General features: G+C 39.0%; 1 protein-coding gene across 4 annotated transcripts in view; it reads right to left on the minus strand.

Moving 5' to 3' along the window:
* OPHN1 (oligophrenin 1) overlaps window positions 1-26,257 on the minus strand; it is a 613,395-nt gene that overhangs the window by 250,941 nt on the left and 336,197 nt on the right. For all 4 annotated transcript variants that reach the window (XM_044937016.2, XM_044937015.2, XM_025276610.3 and 1 more), the window contains 5 exons: window positions 21,129-21,220; window positions 16,586-16,664; window positions 14,198-14,231; window positions 13,589-13,651; window positions 9,100-9,174 (listed from right to left, as the gene is read on the minus strand). In XM_044937016.2, the coding sequence (XP_044792951.1) occupies window positions 9,100-9,174; window positions 13,589-13,651; window positions 14,198-14,231; window positions 16,586-16,664; window positions 21,129-21,220 (343 nt within the window). The remainder of the gene's footprint in view (window positions 1-9,099; window positions 9,175-13,588; window positions 13,652-14,197; window positions 14,232-16,585; window positions 16,665-21,128; window positions 21,221-26,257) is intronic.

The raw sequence follows: 26,257 nt of genomic DNA on the forward strand, positions 1-26,257 counted from the left end.
AGATCACGGCATCTGGTCCCATCACTTCATGGGAAATAGATGGGGAAGCAGTGGAAACAGTGTCAGACTTTATCTTTTGGGGGGGCTCCAAAATCACTGCAGATGGTGATTGCAGCAACGAAATTAAAATACGCTTACTCTTTGGAAGGAAAGTTATGGCCAACCTAGATAGCATATTCAAAAGCAGAGACATTACTTTGCCAACAAAGGTCTGTCTAGTCAAGGCTATGGTTTTTCCAGTGGTCATGTATGGACGTGAGAGTTGGACTTTGAAGAAATGTGAGCACCAAAGAATTGATGCTTTTGAACTGTGGTGTTGGAGAAGACTCTTGAGAGTCCCTTGGACTGCAAGGAGATCCAAGCAGTCCATTCTAAAGGAGATCAGCCCTGGGTGTTCTTTGGAAGGACTGATGCTAAGCTGAAACTCCAGTACTTTGGCCACCTCACGCGAAGAGTTGACTCATTGGAAGAGACTCTAATGCTGGGAAGGATTGGGGGCAGGAGGAGAAGGGGATGACAGAGGATGAGATGGCTGGATGGCATCACTGACCTGATGGATGTGAGTCTGAGTGAACTCCGGGTGTTGGTGATAGACAGGGAGGCCTGGCGTGCTGCAATTCATGGGGTCTCAAAGAGTCAGACACAACTGAGTGACTGAACTGAACTGAACTGAACTGAAAGGCCAGTCAAAGCCTCTGGATGGTATTGAGAAATGGAGCATTTCTTGCCATATCAGTAAACAAGGATGTCACAGTCTTCAGTGATTGCAGCCCTCCAATGTGACCTGGTGAGCCCTAAGGGTACTCAGAAATAGAAAAATACATGTGAATTGGCAGCTATCAGACTGCAGTCATTCCCTAAGGTGAGCCCCAAGGGAGCTCAGGATGTGAAAAACACAGGATACTGGCCTGGATAGCTGAAAGGAATGGTTTCAGTGAGCCCAGACTCTTGCATCTTCCCATACATATAAAAGTATAGAGCATAATTCTCAACTTTTAGGTTGGAATTTTTTTTAAGTTGACAGTATAAAAAGTATTATCAGGACTGCTAAAATAGAAAAAGAAATGATTTTAGAATATAAGCTGAGGAGAATGGAAGAATTATTTCCCAAAATTATTCCTCTTTAATTGCCAAGAATCTTTAAAATATAGCTAAATAATTTAAAATCATGCCTTCCAAAGTGTAAATTCAACTGTCCTTATATGGGAAATAGTAACTTTTCAATTTTTCACAGGAAAAATGATTTTAGAAATGTGTTTTATACTGTGAACCTGATAATTATGTTCCTTAATCAAATGGGAACTGTGTCATAAACTATTACTAGAATACAAAGGAGTTAATCACATAATTGATTGTATTTACCAGTCATTTCCCTTGAAAAAAAGAACTCATGTGGTCATTAAATAATAAAATTTACTTTTTAGGCTAGAGGATATTGTATTTTATTTTTACTACATAACATATAACTAGACTCCCCTTCAGGGTAGGCTCATGTGCCCTGGTCAAGCACCACCGCTACCCCAGTCCCACCAGAGTAGGCTCCTGCACTCTAGGGCAGCCTTAGGACCAGATGTTGGTGGGTGGCTCACATGCAAAGGTAGGGCTGAAACAATAGCAGAGTCCCAGGGGCTGTGAAACTAAGGAAGAAGAGCTAAAATTTCTCCTCTGCTGCTGCTGCTGCTGCTGCTAAGTAGGTTCAGTCATGTCTGACTCTGTGTGACCCCATAGACGGCAACCCACCAGGCTCCATCCCTGGGATTCTCCAGGCGAGAATACTGGAGTAGGTTGCCATTTCCTTCCCAAAATCTCTCCTCACACCTGTGCAAAACACAGACATACATACCCGCTCTTGGCTTTGGAAAATCAGTGTCTGTGGAACATCTGAACAAACCATGAGTGCCTCTGCATCTGAGACAGGTCTAGCTTTAACAGCTGTAGGCTTTGTGGGTACATACATATAGGGGTGGAATAGGCCAGAGTCTGAGCTGTCCCCACAGTGCCCACAGCATGTACTGGTCCATGATTACTGCAGTACAGGGACATGACATCAGTGGATCTATGCTGGTGGCCTAGTGAAAACACCACCTGAGAGGCACCAGTACAAATTGACAGCATACTGACAGTTAAGATGGGGCTGAGAACAGTTACAAAAACAGTGCAATTTGCACAACTTGTGAAATATGACAGAACAGAGTACACTCACAGGTGAGCAGAACCAGAGGAAGAATACTCAGTGGCTACTCTCCCAGTGGGAATGTTCCAATCCTGTGTACCTTGCACTACAGATCAGAAACACAACACAGAAACAGATTCCAGGGCCTATGCTCCAACAATTAGGGAGTAGACTCCATCCCTAACAGTGCAATGACAACCAGAGAGCAAAGGGCAAGCCCAGCTCAATATCCAGGGCAGGCTCCGGTCACTACAATATCAGCTACACCTATCAAGGGGATAATGGCCAGCATACACTGAGGAAGGAAGTGGTAGACATCCATACTAAAAATAGCACTCTCACTAAAAAATATTAAAGCATGCAGGCTACACAAGGATGTTCCCACATAAAAATAGCCCTCTAAGGCAGTCTGAGGGTCTGGCATTAGGAAGAACTCCCATGGCATCTGGTCTTGAAGATGAGAAATGGAGTATTTCCTCCCATATCAGTAAGCAAGGATGTCACAGTCATCAGTGACTCAGGCCCTCCAAATGTGAATTTCTGAGCCCTGAGGGCACAGAGGAAGAAGACCAATACCTGTGATCTGGCAGCCATCAGGCTGCAGCCACACCCTATGGTGAGCACAAAGGAACTCAGGATGTAAAAAACCTAGGATACTGGCCCCAGATAGCTGAGATACATATGAAAGAAATGATTTCAGTGAGCCCAGATTCTTGCATTTTCCCATGCATAGAAAAGTGCTAAATTCCTTAGCTTGGGATGTCTGGTTTTCTTTAATTAACAAAAATACTTTTGATATTCAGATTACTTGCCCTTTTTTGTAAACTTGTATATAACCTGACTCCTTCCTGTGCCTCCTTGGAGTAATTCTCTCAGAGTCACTTGAGATGCTGTCTCCCAGGCTTAAAGTCCTAAAAATTTCCACTGAATGAAAAACTCTTAACTTTTATGTTTCTTTATGTTGACAAAGGCAAGCAGGGTTTGAGTGCAGGAACTCCACAGGGCTGGGGAATATAGAGACTCAACTCTTTGTGGGTGCACACAAGATCTCAAGAGCACTGGGGCCCAGCACAAAGAAGTACCTCTATAGGAACCTAGGCTAAATTTACATAGGATGTTTGGAGGGTCTCTGGAGAAGACAGGGATCAGCTACAGCTCACTTTGGGAACAAGGACATTGGTAGCAGGGGAACCAGGAAATATTTATTGACATGAGCTGTTCAGGAAGTCCCCATTTTGGAAACAAGACCCAGCTCCATACAATGGCTTACATGCTATAGTGCTGGAATGCCTTAGGACAAACAATCAGCAATATAGGAAAACAACCCACAACCCCACCCATAAACAGACAGGTTGCCTAAAGTCATACTGGGCAGCACAGCCATTTCAAAACACACTCCTTGACACAGCCCTGCCCACGAGAAGGATAAAATCCAGCTACACTCACCAAAGGGAAGGCCTGAGTCTCTCTAGCCAGGAATCCAGCACAAGCTCCTGGACATATCTCATCCACCAGGAGACAAACACCAGAAGCAAGAAAAAATATCCTGCAGCTTGTAGAAAGGAAACCACAAATGCAGAAAGTTAGACAAAATAAGACAACAGAGAAACAAGTAGCAGATGAAGGAACAAGATAAAAATCCACAAGAACAACCAAACAAAGAGAAGCTAGGCAATACACCTAAAAAAAATTCAAAGAGATGATAGTAAAGATGATTCAAAATTTTGGAAAAAGAATGGATGCACAGACACAGATATAAGAAATGTTTGACAAAGAGATAGAAAAATTAAAGAACAAACAAACAGATAAACAACACAATAACTGAAATGAAAAATACAGAAGAAGGAATCAATAGCAGAACAACTGAGGCTGTAGAACAAAGAAGTGAGCAGAAAAACAGTGATTGATAAAAATCACTGCCACAGAACAAAATAGAGAAAAATGAATGAAAAGAAATGAGTACAGTGTCAGAAACTTCTGGAACAACATTAAGCACATCGGTATTCACATTATAGAGGTCCCAGAAGAAGAAGAGAAAGACATAGAGCCTGGAAAATATTTGAAGAGATTATAGCCAAAAACTTCACTAACATGAGAAAAGAAACAGTCACCCAAGTCCAAAAAGGACAGAGAGTCCCATACAGGATAAAGACAAGGAGGAACATGCCAAGACACATATTAATCAAACTGACATAAATTAAAAGCAAAGAACAAATATTAAAAGCAACAAAGGAAAAGCAAGAACCTGAGACTAACACAACATTGTAAATCAATGATATCCCCCCCAAAATTAAAAAGCAAAATGAACAAACAATCCTCAGAATGGGAGAATTTATTTACTACCAGAACAACCAACATGGAATTAATGTTCAAAATATACAAACACCTCATGCAGCTCAACATAAAAAAACAAACAAACAACGCAACCAATAAATAGGCAGATATACATACATCCACTTGTTTTTAGATTCTTCTCCCATATAGGTCACTACAAAGTCGTGAGCAGAGTTCCCCGAGGTATACAGTTGATCCTTATCAGTTATCTACTTTACATAAAGTAGTATGTATATGTCAGTCCCAATCTTCTAAATTATACACCCCAACTTATCCTCTGAGAACCATAAGCTTGTTTTCTACATCTGTAATTCTATTTCTGTTTTGTAGATAAGTTCATTTGTATCCTTCTTTTAGATTCCACATATAAATGATTTCATATGATATTTGTATTACTGTATGACTTACTTCACTCTGTACAATTGAAATTAACATAACATTGTAAATCAACTACACTCCAATAAAATTTATTTTAATTTAAACAAAAGATAGATTAAAAATGTGAAAAAAATGGGCAGAAGATCTAAAAGAAGACATACAGGTGCCCAAAATGCACATGAAAAGATGTCTCTGCTTTTTAATATGCAAAGTGAAGAGGAACTAAAAAGCCTCTTGATGAAAGTGAAAGTGGAGAGTGAAAAAGTTGGCTTAAAGCTCAACATTCAGAAAACGAAGATCATGGCATCTGGTCCCATCACTTCATGGGAAATACATGGGGAAACAGTGGAAACAGTGTCAGACTTTATTTTGGGGGGCTCCAAAATCACTGCAGATGGTGACTGCAGCCATGAAATTAAAAGACACTTACTCCTTGGAAGGAAAGTTATGACCAACCTAGATAGCATATTCAAAAGCAGAGACATTACTTTGCCAACAAAGGTTCGTCTAGTCAAGGCTATGGTTTTTCCTGTGGTCATGTATGGATGTGAGAGTTGGACTGTGGAGAAGGCTGAGCACCGAAGAATTGATGCTTTTGAACTGTGGTGTTGGAGAAGACTCTTGAGAGTCCCTTGGACTGCAAGGAGATCCAACCAGTCCATTCTGAAGGAGATCAGCCCTGGGATTTCTTTGGAAGGAATGATGCTGAAGCTGAAACTCCAGTACTTTGGCCACCTCGTGTGAAGAGTTGACTCATTGGAAAAGACTCTGATGCTGGGAGGGATTGGGGGCAGGAGGAGAAGGGGACGACAGAGGATGAGATGGCTGGATGGCATCACTGACTCAATGGACGTGAGTCTCAGTGAACTCCAGGTGTTGGATGATGGACAGGGAGGCCTGGCGTACTGCGATTCATGGGGTCGCAAAGAGTCGGACACGACTGAGTGACTGAACTGAACTGAACTGATCATGCAACAATCTAGGATAGGGGAAAAATGTGACTAGTCAACCAACAAACTGATTGAAAAATAATTATTAATTGTGGATATATCCCTTTTGATTGTTATATTTTATTTGCCAAAAAGACATATTTTTAGGTACAGGAAGTATGAAAGGCTCTAGAAAACAACAGAAGAAAGCCTACAGTTAAGTATTATAGGAGATGTCATAGAAGGTAGTCTACAGTATACAGATTTAGGGGTTAAAAATAGCTGGAAAAGAGCATGAGACTTAAGGAAAGAATTAAGGACAAGATATACTGGCAAAAGAAAATGAATGCTTTTCTTCCTGGATAAATTATGGTGAGCCTACATGAAGCCAAGGCAGCCAATTCATAGTGGTGTGGGAAAAGATCAGGATAGGTCAAAAGAAGCAGGGAAATTGAGTATCCCAGTGAAAATCTCCAGAAGACATAATACGAGAGAAGCTTTGAAGGGAGGTCTCCTTACATAAGTATAGATTATGTGCTAGCTGAGTCTTCTCCATAGAATATAAGTTGCACAAAGATAGGAAATACAAGCAGAATGTTCAGTGTTTAATCTACAGCCCTGAGTGTAATGCTTGGCCCTTTGTAGGTAGTCAAATATTTGCTAAAATTAATAAATAAATGAATTAGGATCATCACCAGATCTAGAATTACTTAGATAATGGGCCAGGGATCAAGGTTTACCAGTTGTATGCATACATAAGTAAATTAACACTATTTTACATTATATTTATAAATATTTATATTCTGAACTTGTCTATTTTTTAGATATTCCTATTTGGAGGTTGATGTGCACAGATACACTATACCAACTGAATTGTACTGTCATGTGTGATTTGAATGAACCATTTCGGTCCTATTGCACTCTATAACAGAATCAGTAGGATGAGTAGTATGAAATTTTGTTTTGGCTTATTATATACCAGGTAGAAGAATGTAGTGATACTGGAAATAGAATTCTAAATAATTTATGAGACTAAATAATTTTTCAAAGACTAAATATCTTGGGCCATGCTGTCAATTGTTTTATATATGAAATGTCCTTTAGCTTACAAAATGCAATGTCAATTGGCCAGGAAAACAGAACTTACATTTTTAAAAGTCAACAGTGTAAAGTGATAAACAAAGACATATATTGAGGCATCAGTGATGTAATTTGCAATGCAAAATCTACATTACTGTTATTACTGGATGCTATAGCACCCTCAAGTGCTAACAGGTTGAGATGTCAGGTCTGTAAGGTTGTGGAAGTTAAGCTATGTACCACAGAAAAGACCAAAAATATATGCTTTATCCAAACTTCAACTTTTCACACTCAACTTGTTCTATGAAACTTTATGAGAACTGAGATTACCAGACAGCTCATCACCATTCAAAAATAGGAAGAAGAGCAGGTTTTCATGAAGACATAAAAAATGAGTTTAGTTTTGGGCATGTAAATCAGATGTACTTGTGGAATATCTATGTACAGAGATCTTGTGCAAAAATTCCAGTACTGATTTCCTCAGCCTTTGGGGATTACTGCCCAGCCATGATCAGTTTTATCTATTTACCAGAGTGTGTTGCACAGATATGATCATTCTAATATGTTGCTGTTGTTGTTTAGTTACTAAGTCATATCTGACTCTTTTGTGACCCTGTGGACTGTAGCCTGCCAGGTTCCTCTAGCCACAGGATTTCCCACACAAGAATAATGAAGTGGGTTGTTATTTCCTTCTCTAGGAGATCTTTCTGATCCAGGGATTGAACCCTCATCTCCTGCTTTGGCAGGTGGATTCTTTACCACTGAGCCACCAGAGAAGCCCAATGTGCACCATGACCTAAATATGTTTGAAAAGCACAGGTCCAGTGGGAAACTGGATCCATTAGTTTAGAACTCATGATATGATGTCTGGATTAGTGATTTTGGTGTGTTGACAGCACAGAGGTGCTAGTAAAAACCAAAGAGAGTTGAAGTAACCAGAACCAGACTTTCTCTCCTGTGGTAACAATTAGAATCTGGGACAAAATATAAGAAATAGTTGTTTGTAGTACTTCAACAATACACAGTATAGAACCCTAAAACAGGGGGAAAAGCAAGATAAGCCTTATCATTACCAGTTTGCTACCTGAAAACATGATTTCTGGATGGTAGCATGGGGAGTGAGCACTCAAGCTGAGCATGGACATTTTGCTCAGTTGAAGAGACAAAAATTAGAGGTCAGAAAGGCTGAGTAAACTAGAAGTGCAGAGTAAACTTTGCAGGTCAGAGTACCAGAGAAGAGGGATCTATGTAGAAAAAGAACTGAAAAACCCTTAGCTGTGGGTCCACTTGAGTCTGTCACTGAATACAAAACCATGAGTGCCTAAGATGAAATTCCATGAGGCCAGACAAAGAAATACCAAGAAGCTTTATTCTGAAGAATACCCAGAACTCTCACAGAGCTGGCAACTGTTTAAGTTCCAAACACTAAAAATGAAGAGACAAAAGAAATTAGACCTTAGATGTAAGGCTAAACTAGCCAGGAAAGAATACTTTATATCTGTCCTAATAAGATTAAAAATCATCCTCAAATGAAGCAATCTGATACACAAATAACTGACTGCAAAACAAAATTCAACACACTAAAAAATAAATCACCAAAACTGCAACACTCAAGTCATGATGTACAGCATGTAACAAAACTTACCAGACTTATGTAAAAAAAAAGAAAAATATGATCCATAGCAAAGATAAAAATCTAATCATTAGGAAAACATGTTGAAGAAGTGAATGGGGGGCAAAGATAGAAGGCTGGAAAATACCCAGGCAAGATTTAAAAAATAAGAAGAAAAAGGACCTGACAAAAGTCACTTGAAAGGAATATTACATGATGTTAGAAGAATTAAGAGACTGTTGAATCATTAACGTCGTGTAGAGAGAAAGATTCAAAAGGAGGGAGTGGTCAATAAGGATACCAAGTAAGATAAAATTGAAAAGAGTTCATAAATTTCACAAGAATATACCTTCTATGCCTGGCCAGAGTAGTTCCAATGGAGAGGCTGGGGTAGAATCCAGATTTGAGAAGGAGAGAAGCTAATCATTGTTTCAAGGAAAGGTGTCTCTGACTCAGCATAGGCAAATAAGTGTACATTTTATATTTAAAAATATATTCTACAACCTTTATCAATGTCTCCTTTCTCTTATAGCCATATTTCTTTCTAATATACAAACAACTGTCCAAAAGAATTATGAAATTAAAATTGTTACCAAAAAAGGCATTCAGCAGCTTCTGAACCTGAATATTGCTGCCCACGGTACGGTACAATCCCTCTGTCTTGATTCCTAGAGAAAGAAAACCAGGTCAGTTTTATTAATATAGCTAGAACTTTCATCTCCCTCAAGGTAGAGAAAGTGGGCACTTACACAATGGATTCAGTTCAAACAAGAAAGGATCTCCCTACTGTCTCCAATCTCTCCAGCCCTCCTCTACAATAGGGAAACAGTCCTGAAACATCTCTGCAAATTATTCTTCCCATACTTTCATTCGGATTGTACCAAACCCTCAATAACATAACTAGAAAGAACACATTCTATAGTAAATAGAAAAAAAAAAATGCTTATGTGAGTAGCAGCAGATAACAGAGAACAGTGTCGTCATTTTGGAAAGAAGCTTGGGTTTAGTTGAAAAAGGAGGAGATATCAACCTTGAAGTTGTCCTTGGGCAGGGATATAAAGTAAGAGAGAGCTAGAGTATGGCAGGTGTGAAGCAAATAAATATTTTGTGTACTGAGAAAGATTGAAGCAACATTTAGCGGAAAAAAAGAGCCCTGGCTTATACACTACCCTTGCCTACATTCAAAACATTCTCAGAAATAAGAAAGTATCATCAACCTGGAAAAATATTAATGCCACATTTGCTGGATTTTAACTTTGTCCCCAACAATTTTTAAATCAATATGTATTGTGGCAGAAACTGAACTATTTAGAGTGGAACTATCATAACACTGCATGAAAAGTGCCCGATAGTATTTAAAAATATTTTATATGCCATTTGAAGTTCTTTATCACTAAAAGCAGGAAACCACAAATTATTCATACTTGGTTCTAAGTGTTGCTTCTTGACCAGAACACAGTTTTCTCAGGAGAGGGGTAAGGTGGTCTGGTATTCCCATCTTTTTAAGAATTTTCCACAGTTTGTTGGGATCCACACAGTCAAAGGCTTTAGCATAGTCAATGAAACAGAAGTATATGTCTTTTTGGAACTCCTTGGCTTTTTCCATAATCCTAAGAACGTTGGCAATTTGATTTCTGGTTCCTCTGCCTCTTTGAAACCCACCTTGTACATCTGGAAGCTCAGCTCACATACTGCTAAAGCCTAGCTCGAAGGATTCTGAATATAACCTTACTTGCATGTGAAATGAACACAATTGTACAGTAGTTTGAACATTCTTTGGCATTGCCCTTCTTTGAGATTGGAATAAAAACTGACCTTTTTCAGTCCTGTGGCCACGGCTGAATTTTCCAAATTTGCTGACTTACTGACTGCAGCACTTTAACAGCATCATCTTTTAGTATTTTAAATATCTCAGCTGGCATTCTGTCCCCTCCACTAGCTTTGTTTGAAATAATGCTTCCTCAGTTGCACTTGACTTTAAACTCCAGGATGTTTAGTTCTAGATGAGTGACCACACACCATCGTGGTTATCTGGGTCATTAAGACCTTTCTTGTATACTTCTGTGTATTCCTGCCACCTGTTCTTAATACCTTCTACTTCTGTTACATCCTTAATGTTTCTGTCCTTTATTGTGCCCATCCTTGAATGAAATGTTCCCATAAGATCTTCAATTTTCTTGAAGAGATCTCCAGCCTTTCCCATTGTACCGTTCTCCTCTATGTCTTTGCATTGTTAGTTTAAGTAGGACTTCTTTTCTCTCCTTGCCATTCTCTGCAACTCCACATTCTGTTAGGTATGTCTTTCCCTTTCTCCCCTATCTTTGTTTTTCTTCATTCCTCAGCTATTTGTAATGCTTCCTCAGACAACCACATGCCCTCCTTGTATTTCTTTTTCTTTGGAATGGCTTTGGTCACTGCCTGCTATACAATGTTACAAATCTCCATACATAGTTCCTTAGACTTTCTGTCTCCCAAATCTAATCCCTTGAATCCACTAATCACAGCTGAATAAAGGGAATTGATTTAGGTCATACTTAATGGCCTAGTAATGCTCAAAATTCTCCAAGCCAGGCTTCAGCAATACGTGAACTGAGAACTTCCAGATACTCAAGCTGGTTTTAGAAAAGGCAGAGGAAGCAGAGATCAAATTGCCAACATCCACTGGATCATTGAAAAAGCAAGAGAGTTTCAGAAAAACATCTATTTCTGCTTTATTGACTATGCCAAAGCCTTTGACTGTGTGGATCACAATAAACTGTGCAAAATTCTGAAACATATGGGAATACCAGACCACCTAACCTGCCTCTTGAGAAACCTATATGCAGGTCAGGAAGCAACAGTCAGAACTGCATATGGAACAACAGACTGGTTCCAAATAGGAAAAGGAGTACGTCAAGGCTGTATATTGTCACCCTGCTTATTGAACTTATATGATGGGCTGGAAGAAGCACAAGCTGGAGTCAAGATTGCTGGGAGAAATATGAATAACCTCAGATATGCAGATGACACCACCCTTATGACACAAAGTGAAGAGGAACTAAAAAGCCTCTTGATGAAAGTGAAAATGGAGAGTGAAAAAGTTGGCTTAAAGCTCAACATTCAGAAAACGAAGATCATGGCATCTGGTCCCATCACTTCATGGAAATAGATGGGGAAACAGTGGAAACAGTGTCAGACTTTATTTTTTGGGTCTCCAAAATCACTACAGATGGTGACTGCAGCCATGAAATTAAAAGACGCTTACTCCTTGGAAGAAAAGTTATGACCAACCTAGATAGCATATTGAAAAGCAAAGACATCACTTTGCCAACAAAGGTCCGTCTAGTCAAGGCTCTGGTTTTTCCAGTAGTCATGTATGGATGTGAGAGTTGGACTATGAAGAAAGCTGAGTGCCGAAGAATTGATGCTTTTGAACTGTGGTGTTGGAGAAGACTCTTGAGAGTCCCTTGGACTGCAAGGAGATCCAACCAGTTCATTCTAAAGCAGATCAGTCCTGGGTGTTCTTTGGAAGGAATGATGCTAAAGCTGAAACTCCAGTACTTTGGCCACCTCATGCGAAGAGTTGACTCATTGGAAAAGACTCTGATGCTGGGAGGGATTGGGGGCAGGAGGAGAAGAGGACAACAGAGGATGAGATGGCTGGATGGCATCACTGACTCAATGGATGTGAGTTTGAGTGAACTCTGGGAGTTGGTGATGGACAGGGAGGCCTGGCGTGCTGCGATTCACGGGGTTGCAAAGATTCGGACACGGCTGGGTGACTGAACTGAACTTAACTGAATGGCCTAGTGGTTTTCCCTACTTTATTCAAGTTAAGCCTGAATTTTGTAATAAGGAGCTCATGATCTGAGCCACAGTCAGCTCCAGGTTTTGTTTTTGCTGACTGTACAGAGCTTCTCCATCTTTGGCTTCAAAGAACACAATCAATCTGAGTTTGGTATTGACCATCTGGTGATGTCCATGTGTAGAATTATCTCTTGGGTTGTTGAAAAGGGTGTTTGCCATGACCAGCAAGTTCTCTTGTCAAAACTGTTAGCCTTTGCCCTGCTTCATTTTTTACTCCAAGGCCAAACTTGCCACTTATTCTATGTATCTCTTGATTTCCTACTTTTGCATCCCAATCCCCTATGATGGAAAGGACACTTTTTTTTTGGTGTTAGTTTTAGAAGGTCTTGTAGGTTTTCATAGAACTGTTCAACTTCAGCTTCTCTAGCACTAGTGTTTGGGGTATAGACAGATTACTGTGGAGTTGAATGGTTTGCCTTGAAAATGAACTGTTTGTGCCCTTTTTGCAGTTGCACCCAAATACTGTATTTTGGACTCCTTTGTTGACTATGAGTTCTACTGCATTTCTTCTAAGGGATTCTTGCCCACAGTAGTAGAGTAGATACTATACACACACACACACACACACACACACACACATATATATATAATGGTTATCTGAATTAAATTCACCCGTTCTTGTCCATTTTAGTTCAATGATTCCTAAGATTTTGAGGTTCACGCTCTCCATCTCCTGCTTGACCATGTCCAATTTGCCTTGATTCATGGACCCAACATTCCAGGTTCCTATACAATATTGTTCTTTACAACATTGGACTTTACTTTCACCACCATCTATAACTGAGCATCATTTCCACTTTGGCTCAGCTGCTTCATTCTTTCTATAGACATTAGTAATTGCCCTCATAATTGCCCTCAGATCTTCTGCAGTAGCATATTGGACACCTTTTAACCTGGGGGATTCATCTTCCAGTTCCATATCTTTTTGTCTTTTCATACTGTCCATGGGGTTCTCCAGGCAAGAATAGTGATGTGGTTTGCCATTTCCTCCTCCACTGAATCGCTGGAGGTTTTTGTTTTGTCAGAACTCTTCACTGTAACCCATCTGTCTTGGATGGCCCTGCGTGGTATGACTCATGGCTTTATTGAGTTATGGTAGCCTCTTTGCCATGACAAGGCTGGGATCCTAATATTGCACATCAACTATACGTCAATAAAAATTAAATATATTTTTAAAATCATTTAAAAAAGAATAATCAGATTCAAATGATGCCAAGGCTATGGCTCATATCTTACCTTTGGTCTCAATTATATTGATGCACTTCCTAACAAACTTGAACCCCACTTCATTCAGTTCCACTGTTTCAAGCAAAAGAAAGCAGAGTTAGATCCTGCTGCAATAAGCCTCACCTAAAAAACCTTCAGGGATCTGGTTAAGAGACTACAGTGAGAGAATTAGGGCTTTAGTCTCTCTCCTTCAATCACCATTAAATGGAAAGATTCTTCATTTGGGTGAGAGAAGTGGTTAGAGGTTTTACGCTTGTAACACAAAATGTTTTTACTTGACCCTTTTTGTATATCTGCTTGAGGCATGAGCTACCTCAAATGTGAAAAATTAGGCTGGAAATGCACACAATTTCTATTGTGTGTCTAGAAAAAGAAGAATATAATTAGTGTTTCTCTATATTACTACAACTACCCCACCAAAAATCTAAGATAGATAAAGTGACTTCCTTAGTTCAATTGAAAGACACCTTCTAAAAAAGCAGGTCTGAATTTCATTTCACACAAAGGTATCCATAAATACATCCATAAATACAATATTACAAATTATTGATGATAGCATTTACTGTGATTAGGATAGCTAACAGTTTATAATGCCAGTAGATCAGAAATCTGACTTACTTTCTTCCTGTTTTGTTATAGGGCTGTGGTAGATCTACAAAAAAAGAGACAGAAAGAGCCATGGATATTGCGAATAACTATAGGTAAGTATAGCAAAAACTAAATACCTTTCCTCAAATAAGCCTCAAAAGCATTAGTGACTTTAAGAGTTTAACAAGTAATAAACGGGCTAAACAGAATCATTTTTGCCTAGGTCACTAGAAACAGTAGGATTAACAATCCCTGAAGATTACATTGGATTTCACACAGCTCACTGCAGTGGTAGCCTACCCATCTTAGACATTTACTCATGTAAAACTTTTCCTGATGGAGCAAGGGAGTATGACAGAAAGGAAGTGGTTTTCTCCAGGTTATTGGCAAAAGAAAGCAGAGTTAGATCTTGCTGTAATAAGCTTCACCAAACAAACCTTCAATGATCTGGATAAGAGACTGCAGTGTTGAATAGCTGATGGTAAAATTTAAATATTACTAATACCAATCTCCTTACCCAAAGGTGTTAGTGGGTATTTTCTACCCAGATGGGTAGAAAAGCAAGTGCCCATCTGAAAGAGATTCATGTATTCACCAAACTTTCTCTGAGTCATCTTAAAGTATGAATTGTGATAGCTATGTGAGAAACAAGAGGAGATCCTTGACTCTTGAAGCCTAGTCTTGGCTTTATGGCTACATCATTATGAAACTTAGGCATGTCCCATTCATTCTCTAGACTTCAAAATTCATATCTCTAAAATGATCAGTGTTGCAGTAGATGTTCCTTCAAGAACTGATCTTCTTACTATGTGTAATATTAGTGAATTGGGGAGGGGGGTTGTTAGTAGAGCAGAAGCAACATTAGTAATGCAGGAAATAAGTCCTCTATATGCCATCTGTATAATCTGCTTTAACAATCTCTCCTTTTAAAATAAAATTTTCTGCCTATATGTGTATGCCCATGGATAGGTCAATGAGACAGGTCAAATTGATAAGGATCCACATTCAGAGGGCCCATGTTCTAACATGATTCTTCACAAAAAGCCATCTGTACCCTTTGATTTTTAAAACTTTAAAGGGGGAGCAAGTTCAGGAGAGGGAATTAAGAGTAAAATGACTTAAAAATTGTAAATTAACTATATTTGGATTAAAAAATAAGAAATAAATATGAACAACAACAAAAAAGAATAAAATGTCTTGCTGGGCTTGCTAGTATCCTGCTAGAAAAATACCATAGGCATGTAATGGTTAAGTTCCAAGTTTCTGTGAGAGAAGGGAGCAGAGAAAGGCCCTGGTCTATTTTCTGGATGACAGTCCTTACAACACCACTTCTCTCCTGGTATCTTCTGAGTTGCTATACATGCAATCTTATAGCTGGGCCTTCCTCACTAGTCTTCAAGGCACTAGAAACCACAGAAAGAAGTCCCTGTAATATATTCTCCATTTTAGCAAGATTTTGCCTTGCATAAGGCAAGAAGATTAGATTGTACCCAAATACTACTGAATTTCAGTAGCTTTGCACCAAGCCTTCAGACCAGTGAGAAGAACTTCAAACTGATATAGCATATTATGGTTGACAAACTGGCTTTCAATTGATTTCTTTCAAAGAAACTGTGTGAGATAGCTAGAACAGAAATTATTAAAGCCATTTTATCAAAGAGAAGAATCTCAGAGAAATTAAATAAGTAGCTCAAGGTCACACAATCATTGAATGGCAGAACCAGACCCAAATATAACCTTTTGGGATTCCAAAACTAAGAAGCTGACATTACATCATATGCCACAAGAAGAAACCTACACAGAAGATACTGAAAAAAAAAATGCTTTTTGGTGACCTGACTGTTCATATTGGTCTTTCTATGATAATTGTTAGCCCTGTAAAAGTATTCCTTGTAATCCTATGTAACAGTGTTCTAAATGGAATGGTGCATTTTGGGATATAAGATGGCAATGCCATCTCCTGCCCTTAAAGAGAATAAGCTGACTTAGAAATGTAAGGGAGAGGCAGTAAAACCATTCTGAATAAAATCTTAATAAATGCTTGTTCACAGTCATGAAAATTATTTTCCATCCTTATATATGAACACATATTAATGCTATAAACTACAAACAGGCTTAATTTCTTTCTTAAGAAAACCTTGTGGGCATAGCTGTATAAGAAGAAAGAAGCTGAGAGACCTAGTTTCTAGGTCCATTGCGATGCCTTTCTGAGGCTAATTCTAGAGAAGTCCTTTACCATCACTGGAACTCAAGTTGCCTAACTTACTAAACAAGAAATGTTATTCAGCATTTCCTTCTAACTCTAAACTTTTGAGTATGAATTATCTATCACCATTTAATTGTCCTGGACTCACTGCTACCACTAGAGCACAATCATATACTGGCCTATGTTACTGAGGTTTCCCCAGGGTAACTTACAGGTTCTTTCCCATCCATAGCCTCCATCCATAGTCTTCTGTTAGCTTCTGAAAGAGCTTGCAGAGTGATGGTTCCTGGTCTAAGGAATAAATGACAAGTTGAGAGCAGAAAAGTTAACTGAGAGAATTGAGTCTTATAATCTAGGTTCCACTCAGCCCTGAGAGTTATGACACTGAGCAGACACAGGAATATAGATTTCCAATTTTTCAAAATCTTTGTTTACTCAGAAAAACAATGGAACTTAGAGAACAGTAATTTTGGAAACATTGGTGGAGGTACTATCTTTGTGGCTTCATGCCAGGGTCAGGCAAGGAAATATGAAGGCAGATGCTGACACCTCACCATAATACAGACTTAAATTGACCCCACTGTGTGCTTAAAACAAACTGAAGCTCTCCCTGCCTCTTGCTCTTAGAAGCCAGTCATTTGGTCTGAGTTCAAATGGTTCTGAGCATGTTCACTATAAGTACATATATCAGGAAAATGGCTTTGTTACTTCTACCACCTAGGATGTCCAAGGAGCACTTTGGTTGGAAAGAAATCAACAACATGCACAGGGAGGCCTTCTGGCTGATTTAAGCAATCTTATAAATAATAACAACAACTACTAGTTTCTGAATGCTCAGCAAGTGCCATAGTTCTATAAGTAGTTTATAGGTATAAATTCACTTAATCTACACAAGAAGCCTATAAAGCAGGGACTATAGAAATCCCTATTTTACAGAAGGGAAAACTGAGGCACAGAGAGGTTACCTGAGTCCGTGGTAAGTGTAGAGCCAGGATTTTGATTTAGGAATTTTATTCCAGCAGCCATGTTCTTTCTTAGCTAATACATTATAAGGCCTCTTCCATGACATACAACTTGAAATCCAATTTTATTTTATTTATTTGCAGTAACTGCAACTATATACCCAGATATACCCCAATTTGGTATACACTGTTCTTCTCGGACCTTCAAAACCAAACTGGAATTTGGGGATTAATCATATTACTTGCAGGCATAAGGTCTTTTCCATTCTCTGCTTAGTTGTGCCACTAGGAGATATTTGTTCCTCTCGCTCCTTCCATGTTAAGATGAGACCTCTCTGAGTCATGAAACAGTAACAGAGTAATGACAAGAGAGTTCAGTGGGAAAGTCACAGTGCTTCAATTTCTTTAGTCATAAAAAATTTAGATCTGATGAATTGGTAGGTCCTTTTTAGTCTGATACCATGGGATTCCTATCCTACCTGTCCTTCTGTCTCTTACTACATTAAAGTACTCCTTAATAAGTAAAGCCCCCAAATGATCTTTAAGCCAGAATCAATTGAAAACTAGGACTTGGCTTTCAGTACTGGACTCTTTTCAAGTTTACCTTTCTCTAAGAAATATCCAACCTATTAGACATATCTTATGGGGCTAGAAAGTCTACAAATCTCTGTAAAAATAATTACCCAGATGGATCCTGAAGCTAGAAAGAAGGAAAGCAAGAAAATGGGCAAAAAACATAAAGCAGATGCTGCAGACTAGATATGAAGTTAAACCTATTACAGACACAGTTTTCCTATTTAGGAAATCAGAAAGCTGGTATGTATCCTTCCTTGATCATACAGAAAAGCTGAAAGAATAAATAAGTGACTATTCAGGAAGCATTTGGAGATTCTCTGGTGCTACTAAAAGTCAAATTCAAAGAACAATGTTGTTAAGAACAAAATGACAAAGTAGAAAGAGTACTGACTTCTAGGCCAGGCTTTTCCATCATGATTTTAGACAAATCCTGTGCCCACCCTGAGGTCTCAGTCACTCCTCTAAAACAAAAAGGCATATATAACATATTTGCTGTAGAGTTCAGTGGTTAAGAATGTGGGCTTGGCAATTAGTATACCTGGATTTGGATCCTAGCTCTAACATTTACTAGTTGTATAATCTAAGTGCTTAACTTCTCTCTGTCTCCTGGTCTTTGTGAGACTGGGATAGAAACACTGCCCACTTCATGTGACCGTAATGAAGACTAAAGGAAATTATGCATTTAAAACGAGGTGGATGAAAATGGATCCTATTATACAGAGTGAAGTAAGTCAGAAAGAGAAACACCAATGCAGTATATTAATGCATATATATGGAATTTAGAAAGATGGTAATGACAACCCTATATGGAAGACAGCAAAAGAGACACAAATGTAAAGAACAGACTTTTAGACTCTGTGAGAGAAGGCGAGGGTGGGATGATTTGAGAGAATAGCATTGAAACATGTATATTACCATATGTAAAATAGATGACCAGTACAGGTTTGATGCATGAGGCAGGGCACTCAAAGCCAGTGCTCTGGGACAACCCAGAGGGATGGGGTGGGGAGGGAGGTCGGAGTGGGGTTCAGGATGGGGGGAACACATGTACACCCTGGCTGATTCATGTCAATGTATGGCAAAAACCACCACAATACTGTAAAGCAATTAGACTCCAATTAAAATAAATAATTAAGAAAGCAAAGAAAAACAATAAAATAAAGGTTGAGAATGGTGCCTAGCACATAGAGGTACTCAGTGAACGTTAGCAGTTGTTGCTGTCATCGTCATCATCAATGTTATTATTATTACTGTAATTATTGTCCTTCAAGTTCTGATGAGCTATGAGACTGTGGCTTCAAATATTGGTAGGAACAATAAAAAAAAGTTATCCTCTATCCCAGAAATAGAAAAGGGGATTCAAAGAGTCATCTGTTCAATTCAGCAGGGAACATGAGTACAGGTGCCTGATGTCTACTGCGAGGCCTGCCTCTGCCCCTTATATCAGATTGACCAGCCAGGAAAGCAGATGTGGACGACGTATTACTCAGAAAACTCCACATACACAGAGGCACCTCAGCATCTGTGCATTATTATATTTGACCCTCTATTTCACAACATATTTATTCTGCTTATAATAGACAATGGAATAAAATTTAAAAGAACATGGGGTTTGGAGACCTACAGACCAGAGTTTGTGCTCAATCTTGCCACTATGTGACTTTGATTAGGCAAGGCAATTAAACATATACAAGTCCCAGTCTCCTCACCTGTAAAATGAGGGTGGAGTTCAGTGGAGGAATATTTTTTAAATGCCCAATATGTGGTAAGTAAAATCATAGCTATATCAAAACTTTAATCCTGAGTTCTAGCTTCAGAATTCCCCAGTATTCTTGGGTAGGGAAAAATTTTAAAAATGAATACCAGATTCAGTATCTACTATGAGCCATACATAGCACTAGATGCAATATATCTATAGATAGATCCTTATAAATATATTGATCCTTGCCCTTAACCTTAGGGCCAAACTGTTTGCAAATGCTTTGAGTCTATGAGAATAATACTTGCAAGTGGCTTGCAAATTTAAGCTGAAAACTGAATCAGAATGGAATTAGACACAGAAAAATTTAACTTTATTTAAGTGCATTAATTCAGCAGACCCAAAGACACTAAAGGTTCATAAAAAGGAAGCCACAGCCAACAGTTGCTTTCCCCTTCCTACTGAGCTCAAAGTTGTGGGGTGGAAATGAGTGACAGCCTCATGATTTTCACTAACACTGTTTACTATTACAGCCATCTTTGACTGGGACCATCCATTCTTAACAAAGAAAGCATATAGATTCACAAACATAAATTTAAAATGGGAAAGAGAACTAATAGCTACTTATACCAAGACCAAAAAAAATGCCTTATTGTCTTAATCTGATCTATATGATTCTAGTCACTGATAGCTTTGCTCATATGATATTGTAATTCAACCAAGTTCCTTTCCAGCAATCTGATCTTTTGTTAAATTCTATTATAATACTTAATGCCTAATACTTAGGAATAATAGATGGAAATAAAATATAGAAACACATATACTCACTAAATTGTGGATCAACTTCCCAACTACATAAAATGTCTTTTTCCAAAGTTACTCCAAATGCTCTCATTTTAAAATTCAAAAGTAAAAGTTAAAGTTCCCTACCAATAAATTGTCCAGGTTGAAAAGACAAAAAGAGAGAATTGGATAGGAACAAATGCAACCAAGTCCAAAGATTGCAAGCTTTGCTGAAAACAGAAAGTTGATAATTAAACTATTTACACTTTACATAAATATCTGCAAGGTAGGAAAAGTCCACATCATTTGTACCAAATGGGGGAAAAAAAGCATCCCCAATAGAACTACCACCCTCCATCCAATCTATGTTCCCTTAAATATGTGTTTCAATTAATTTGTTCTTGTATATTGGGATAAAAAAGAATGAGTTTTGTTATCCTGTTCTTTTTCAGCATCACCAAATACTGACCTTTTGCATATATCATAGCAAATTAAATCCTAGGAATAACTTCTGCCTACAGCAAGTAAGGCAAAGCTGACTGAACCTTGAATAGAGAGAACCAGCTCTGGTCCAGCTCTAACAGGGATCTCTGGGAGGGGCAGCCAAAAGAGCCAATAAAATGGTGTCATGAATAGTTTTTCTCATTTTTATCAAAAAGCGATGACAGATGAAAATAAAATACCTACCCAGGCTCAGAAACTGGCACATGGGATGCTGCCAGTTCACATCCTTACCTTTCATTTGTTTCTATATCGAAACAGAATCTCTTATCGATAGACTCTGTCTTCCTTCTCACACAGTACTTCAGGGTTAAGTCCAAGGGCCCCTGAAATAACAGAAGGATGAATAGCCAGTTTGTAAAAAATACACAGAAGCTTCTTTTGCTTACTGCAGTGTCCTTAATGTCACTTGGAAGGCATCTGTTACAGCAGCAGGAACAATGTTTAGCCTCATTGAGGACGTCGTCCCCTCAAAGCATAGTTGTAGCAAGGTGGCAGATGGTTTTTCTCTGTTCTAAAAATCAATGACTGAGTTCAGAAGAAACTGCTCAGAATAAACCAGTATTCTTTTCCAAGTATGGTATATTAAATAGGAAACTCATAAGGGGGATGTAGGAGAAATGGGGTGCACAAATGGTATTAAGTATACAAAATAAAATTTCATGAGACTTCTAGGTAGGGAGATTACACTGGGTAAGTGGTTTCTGAAATGTCCCTTCCATTACAGTGGCAGATAGAAGATAGGAGGAAAAACATTTTTGGTTTCCCATTTCCAGAACCTTTAAGATGATGGGAATTACAAAAGCAGTCTCTCCAAAGATAGGGCAGAAGTAGGGAAAATAAGGATATTTTTGTCATAGTCAAGGTGGAATTTGGTATTTCATGTGTGCAGGACAACGTGTCCCACATTAGTCTTGTGGGCACTTAACAAGACCATAGAAATCCATTGGGTTCACGGGTTGAGTGTGTGTTAAGTTGCTTCAGTCATGTTCAGCTCTTTGCCACCCCATGGACTATAGCCTGCCAAGCTCCTCTGTCCATGGGATTCTCCAGGCAAGAGTACTGGAGTGGGTTGCCATGTCCTCCAGGGGACCTTCCTGACCCAGGGATCGAACCTGTGTTCCCTGTGGCTTCTACACTGATGGAAGATTATTTACCACTGAGCCACAAGCGAAGCCCATGTTCACAGATTAAAATTCCTCAAATCCCACCTAGTTCAGTTTACAACAGAGGCAATGTGGTATAGAAAAGAGAAGTAACATTTATTGATTACTAATACATGCCACATATTATGCTAGGTATCTTTAAACCACTTTTCTTCATAACAGCCCTAAGAGGGAAGTGAAGCTCAGAGAGGTAAAATGGCTCATCCAAAGTCACCCAAGTCAGAATAGTAGAAATATCAATAAACTAAGAAGTTTAAAAGCTGGAGTCTTGTCTCAGTGATAACTTTTACTAGGTATGTGGCCCAAGGTAAATAATTTTTCCTCTCTGAATATAAACTTCATAATCTATTAAATGGGAATAATACTACCAACCTTGCTGTCTCAAATTCAGAAACACTGAATTTGTGTTTCTGCCCAAAGTGCCAAGTCTGTACCTAAGCACTATACTGTCCTAACTGGCCCATACAGTTGATCATCAAATAAATTCCCTCTCATTGTCACACTCAAGCCCTTTGCAGGTCTATCCTTTTTCTTGCTCCTGCACTAGAGAAACACAATTCTATATTCATCTTACAATCTGCCTTCTAAAACTCCAACACTTAGGATATCAAGCATTGTCAGCCTTGCAAGATAAGAGTAATTAACTACATCATGTGCTCACATTCCCTTTTTAAACTCTCAACTCTGTTAGATTTGGTGAGATGACATCACACCTCAGGGGACAACATCCTGCCCACCACTCCAGGTTCACCTTCAGCCACCCTCATCTAATTTATGATGTCCCATCAGTGTGAAAGAACTCCTATTTCACACATGTATCATGCTCTTTCATGACTCCAACTTTGCATATATTGTTTCCTCCACCCAAAATGACTTTATCTATATTCTTTGACAAACTCTTACTTGTGCTACAACCTACAGTTCAGCTTTCATTTCCTCAAAAATCTTTCCCCAATATATATACTGTCTACTTTGTGTTTTCTGCATTGTATTAAAGCCTCTCTTTTTCACGTCTGATTCCCCTACTTGACTAAGAACTCAAGGATGTGGGCAGCATCTTATTTATCTTTATATCTCTAGCACCTAGTAAAAAGTTAGTGTTCAATAAATATTTATAAACTAGACTATCATCCTTGACATTTTTTCTGATGAGAAAAATGATAGTGAGCAACCATAACTGATTTACTCAAGATCACACTTTATTAGGCCTTGGAACTAGGATTTAAGACTAGTTCTTGAAACAAGAGTGTCCAAGATGGTAGAGTAGGAGAAACCTGAGCTTACCTCCTCCCATAGGCCCACCAAAATTACTGAGACAGACAGACCTCAGACCCTTTGTTGCAGTGTTGCAATGCTTGCACATGGCCACACCATTCTTCCAGCAACAAAATGCAAGCAAATTGTATGGGACTAAAAATAACTGCATGCATGCCCTGTTGGGACAAATTGTGGACAAAAGATACAAAGAGACAAAAAAAACTGCCACTTTTGAAGAGCCTGGAGCAAAAGCAGGGGGATGGGAGCAAAAGCAGAGTATTGTGCATGCCCCCTACATACACCACCACCTATGGTGTGGACAAAAAGCCTAAGTTACCCCTCTGTTCCAACCCGTGGACACACTTCTACCCTCACCCCTATAAGGAACAATCTTGCCCTGCTTTGGGAGGCAATCAAGTAAGGGAACTTGTTGTCTGTTCTTGCTGCCCCTGATGCATCAGGGGCCACAATAAAGCCTTGCCTAAACTTCTTGTCTAGTCTGTAGTCAATTTCTATTGATTGGGGAAGGCCAAGAACCCTGTTCGGTAACATTACAACTATTTACAGAGCAACAGTCAATGGTGAGAATGACCTGAAGACTAGCAGGAAAGATCTTCTACAATTACAGATATAAGGAAAGAATCACAACTAGACAGGTGGGAGGGGCGCATGCATGGTAGAGTCAAGGCCCACACCTCTAAACAGGTGATCCACAAATAAGAGGATAATCACAATCGTAGAGTTTATCCTCAAGGAGCAAGGGGTTTGATCCTCATATTAGATTCCTAGTCAAGGGGTCCTGAACCGAGAAGACAAAGCCTCAGAATATATGACTTTGAAAGCCAGCAGGGCTTGCTTTAAGGAGAGCCAGAGGTGTATAGGAAATAGGTATTCTATTCTTAAAGGTTGCACACAAAATCTCACCTGCTCTGAGAAGCAAGGAGGAAGGTCCCTGGGTCATATTCACCTGCTGATAGTAGAGAGCCATACAGAGAGACATGAGCCAAGTGGAACTCACCCTGGGGACATAGAAGCTGGAGGCTACCATTTTGAGGTGCTAATTCTACCATGAGGAAAAAGATGCTAGAAAGCACCATTTTGGAATCCTCCCTGTAGCTTATTAATGTTGGACATGGCCCTATCCACCAACCAGTTAGCACGAGCCCTAGGAGCCATACAGGGATATAGCTGCATCCACCAGCAGGCTAGAGGCAGCAATAGGTCCCCCAGGACTTCCCAAACACTCCAGGATCCAGGCCCATCCACCAATAAGCTGGCATTAGCCCCAAGGAACTCGTTTACTCTGCAGCAGACAGGTAACAGCCCTAGAACATATTGGGCCCCAACACTGCCAACTGATGTGCTGAAACCAGCTTTAAGATACATCATGTCCTACAATCAGCTTACCCAAGATCCAGACTCACCAAGCAACAGGCTGATACCAAGCCCCAGGTCCCAGCTTGATCCAGCAGCAGCTTGACAACCATTCTGGGACACTTTCTTTAGGCCTCACAAGAAGCCAACCAGTGCCCAGCCAAGCCCACCAGTGGGCCAGGACCAGGACACAGGCTAAACTACCAAGGGGCATTAACCAGTAACAGGGCTCCTTGGGCCCCACCACCAACTGCAATAGAACTCAGACTGGCCCATCAGCAGGCAGCAGCTTCAGCAGTAGGTAAACAATCAGGTGGTGGGGATCAGCCCATGCTCACCAGTGTGCCCACAACAATAGGCCCCACCAAAAGAGGGGCATATTTTTATATATAAAACATTCTATTCAAAAGCTTGCTGCAGAATATACATTCTTTTCAAATATACATGAGCCATTTTCAAGGACAGATCACAAGCTAAGGCAAAAAACAAGTGTCAGTAAATTGAAGGAGATAGAAATCACACTAAGTATCTTTTATAATCACAACATTATGACTAGAAATCAACTGTAAGAAAAAAAAAATGCAAAAAACATAAACATATAGAGGATAAACAGTTGAACAACCAAAAGGATCACTGAAGAAATCAAAGAGGAAATAAAAAATACCTAGAGACAAAATGAAAATGAAAACACAACAATCCAAGTTTTATGGAATGCAGCAAAAGCAATTCAAAAATGGAATGTTACAGCAATATAAGCCTAACTCATAAAATGAGGAAAATCTCAAACAACCTAACCTTATACATAAAGTAACAAGAGAAAGAATAAACAAAAGCCAGTCACTACAAGAAAAGAAATCATAAGCTAGAGCAGAAATAAATGAAATATAGACAAAATTAACAAAAAACAGAAAAGATTAATGAAACTAAGAGCTAGTTGAAAACATAAACAAAATTGATAAATATTTTCTCAGAGTCATCAAGGAAAAAAGAGGGCCCAAATCAATAAAATCAGAAATAAAAAAGGAGAAATTACAACAAACAACACAGAAGTCTATCGGGTCATAAGAGATTATTATGACCACTCACATACCAAAAAAAATGGACAACCTAGGAGAAATGCCTATGAATAAATGCACAATCTTCCAAAATGGAATCAAAAAGAAATAGATATGCAAACAGGCCAATTACCAGTAATGAAACTGAATCAGTAATTAAAAAAAAAAACAACCAAAAATCCAAACATACAAAAGTTCACAACCAGATGGCTTCACAGGTGAATTTCATCAATCATTTAAAGAAGACTAACACCTATTCTTTTCAAACCATTTCCAAAAATTCAGTGGTAATACATTTCCAAACTCATTCTAAAAGGCCAAAACCAGACAAAGATACTACAAAAACAGAAAATTACACACTAATATCACTGATGCACATAAATGAAAATATCCTTGACAAAACTTTGGCAAATCCAATTTAACATTAAAAAGTTTGTACACCATGATCAACTGGGATTTATCCCAGGAATGCAAAGATGGGTCAATATCTGCAAATCAATCAATGTGATAC

The sequence above is a fragment of the Bubalus bubalis genome, chromosome X (genome assembly GCF_019923935.1).
Source record: "Bubalus bubalis isolate 160015118507 breed Murrah chromosome X, NDDB_SH_1, whole genome shotgun sequence".
Taxonomy (NCBI): Eukaryota; Metazoa; Chordata; class Mammalia; order Artiodactyla; family Bovidae; genus Bubalus; species Bubalus bubalis.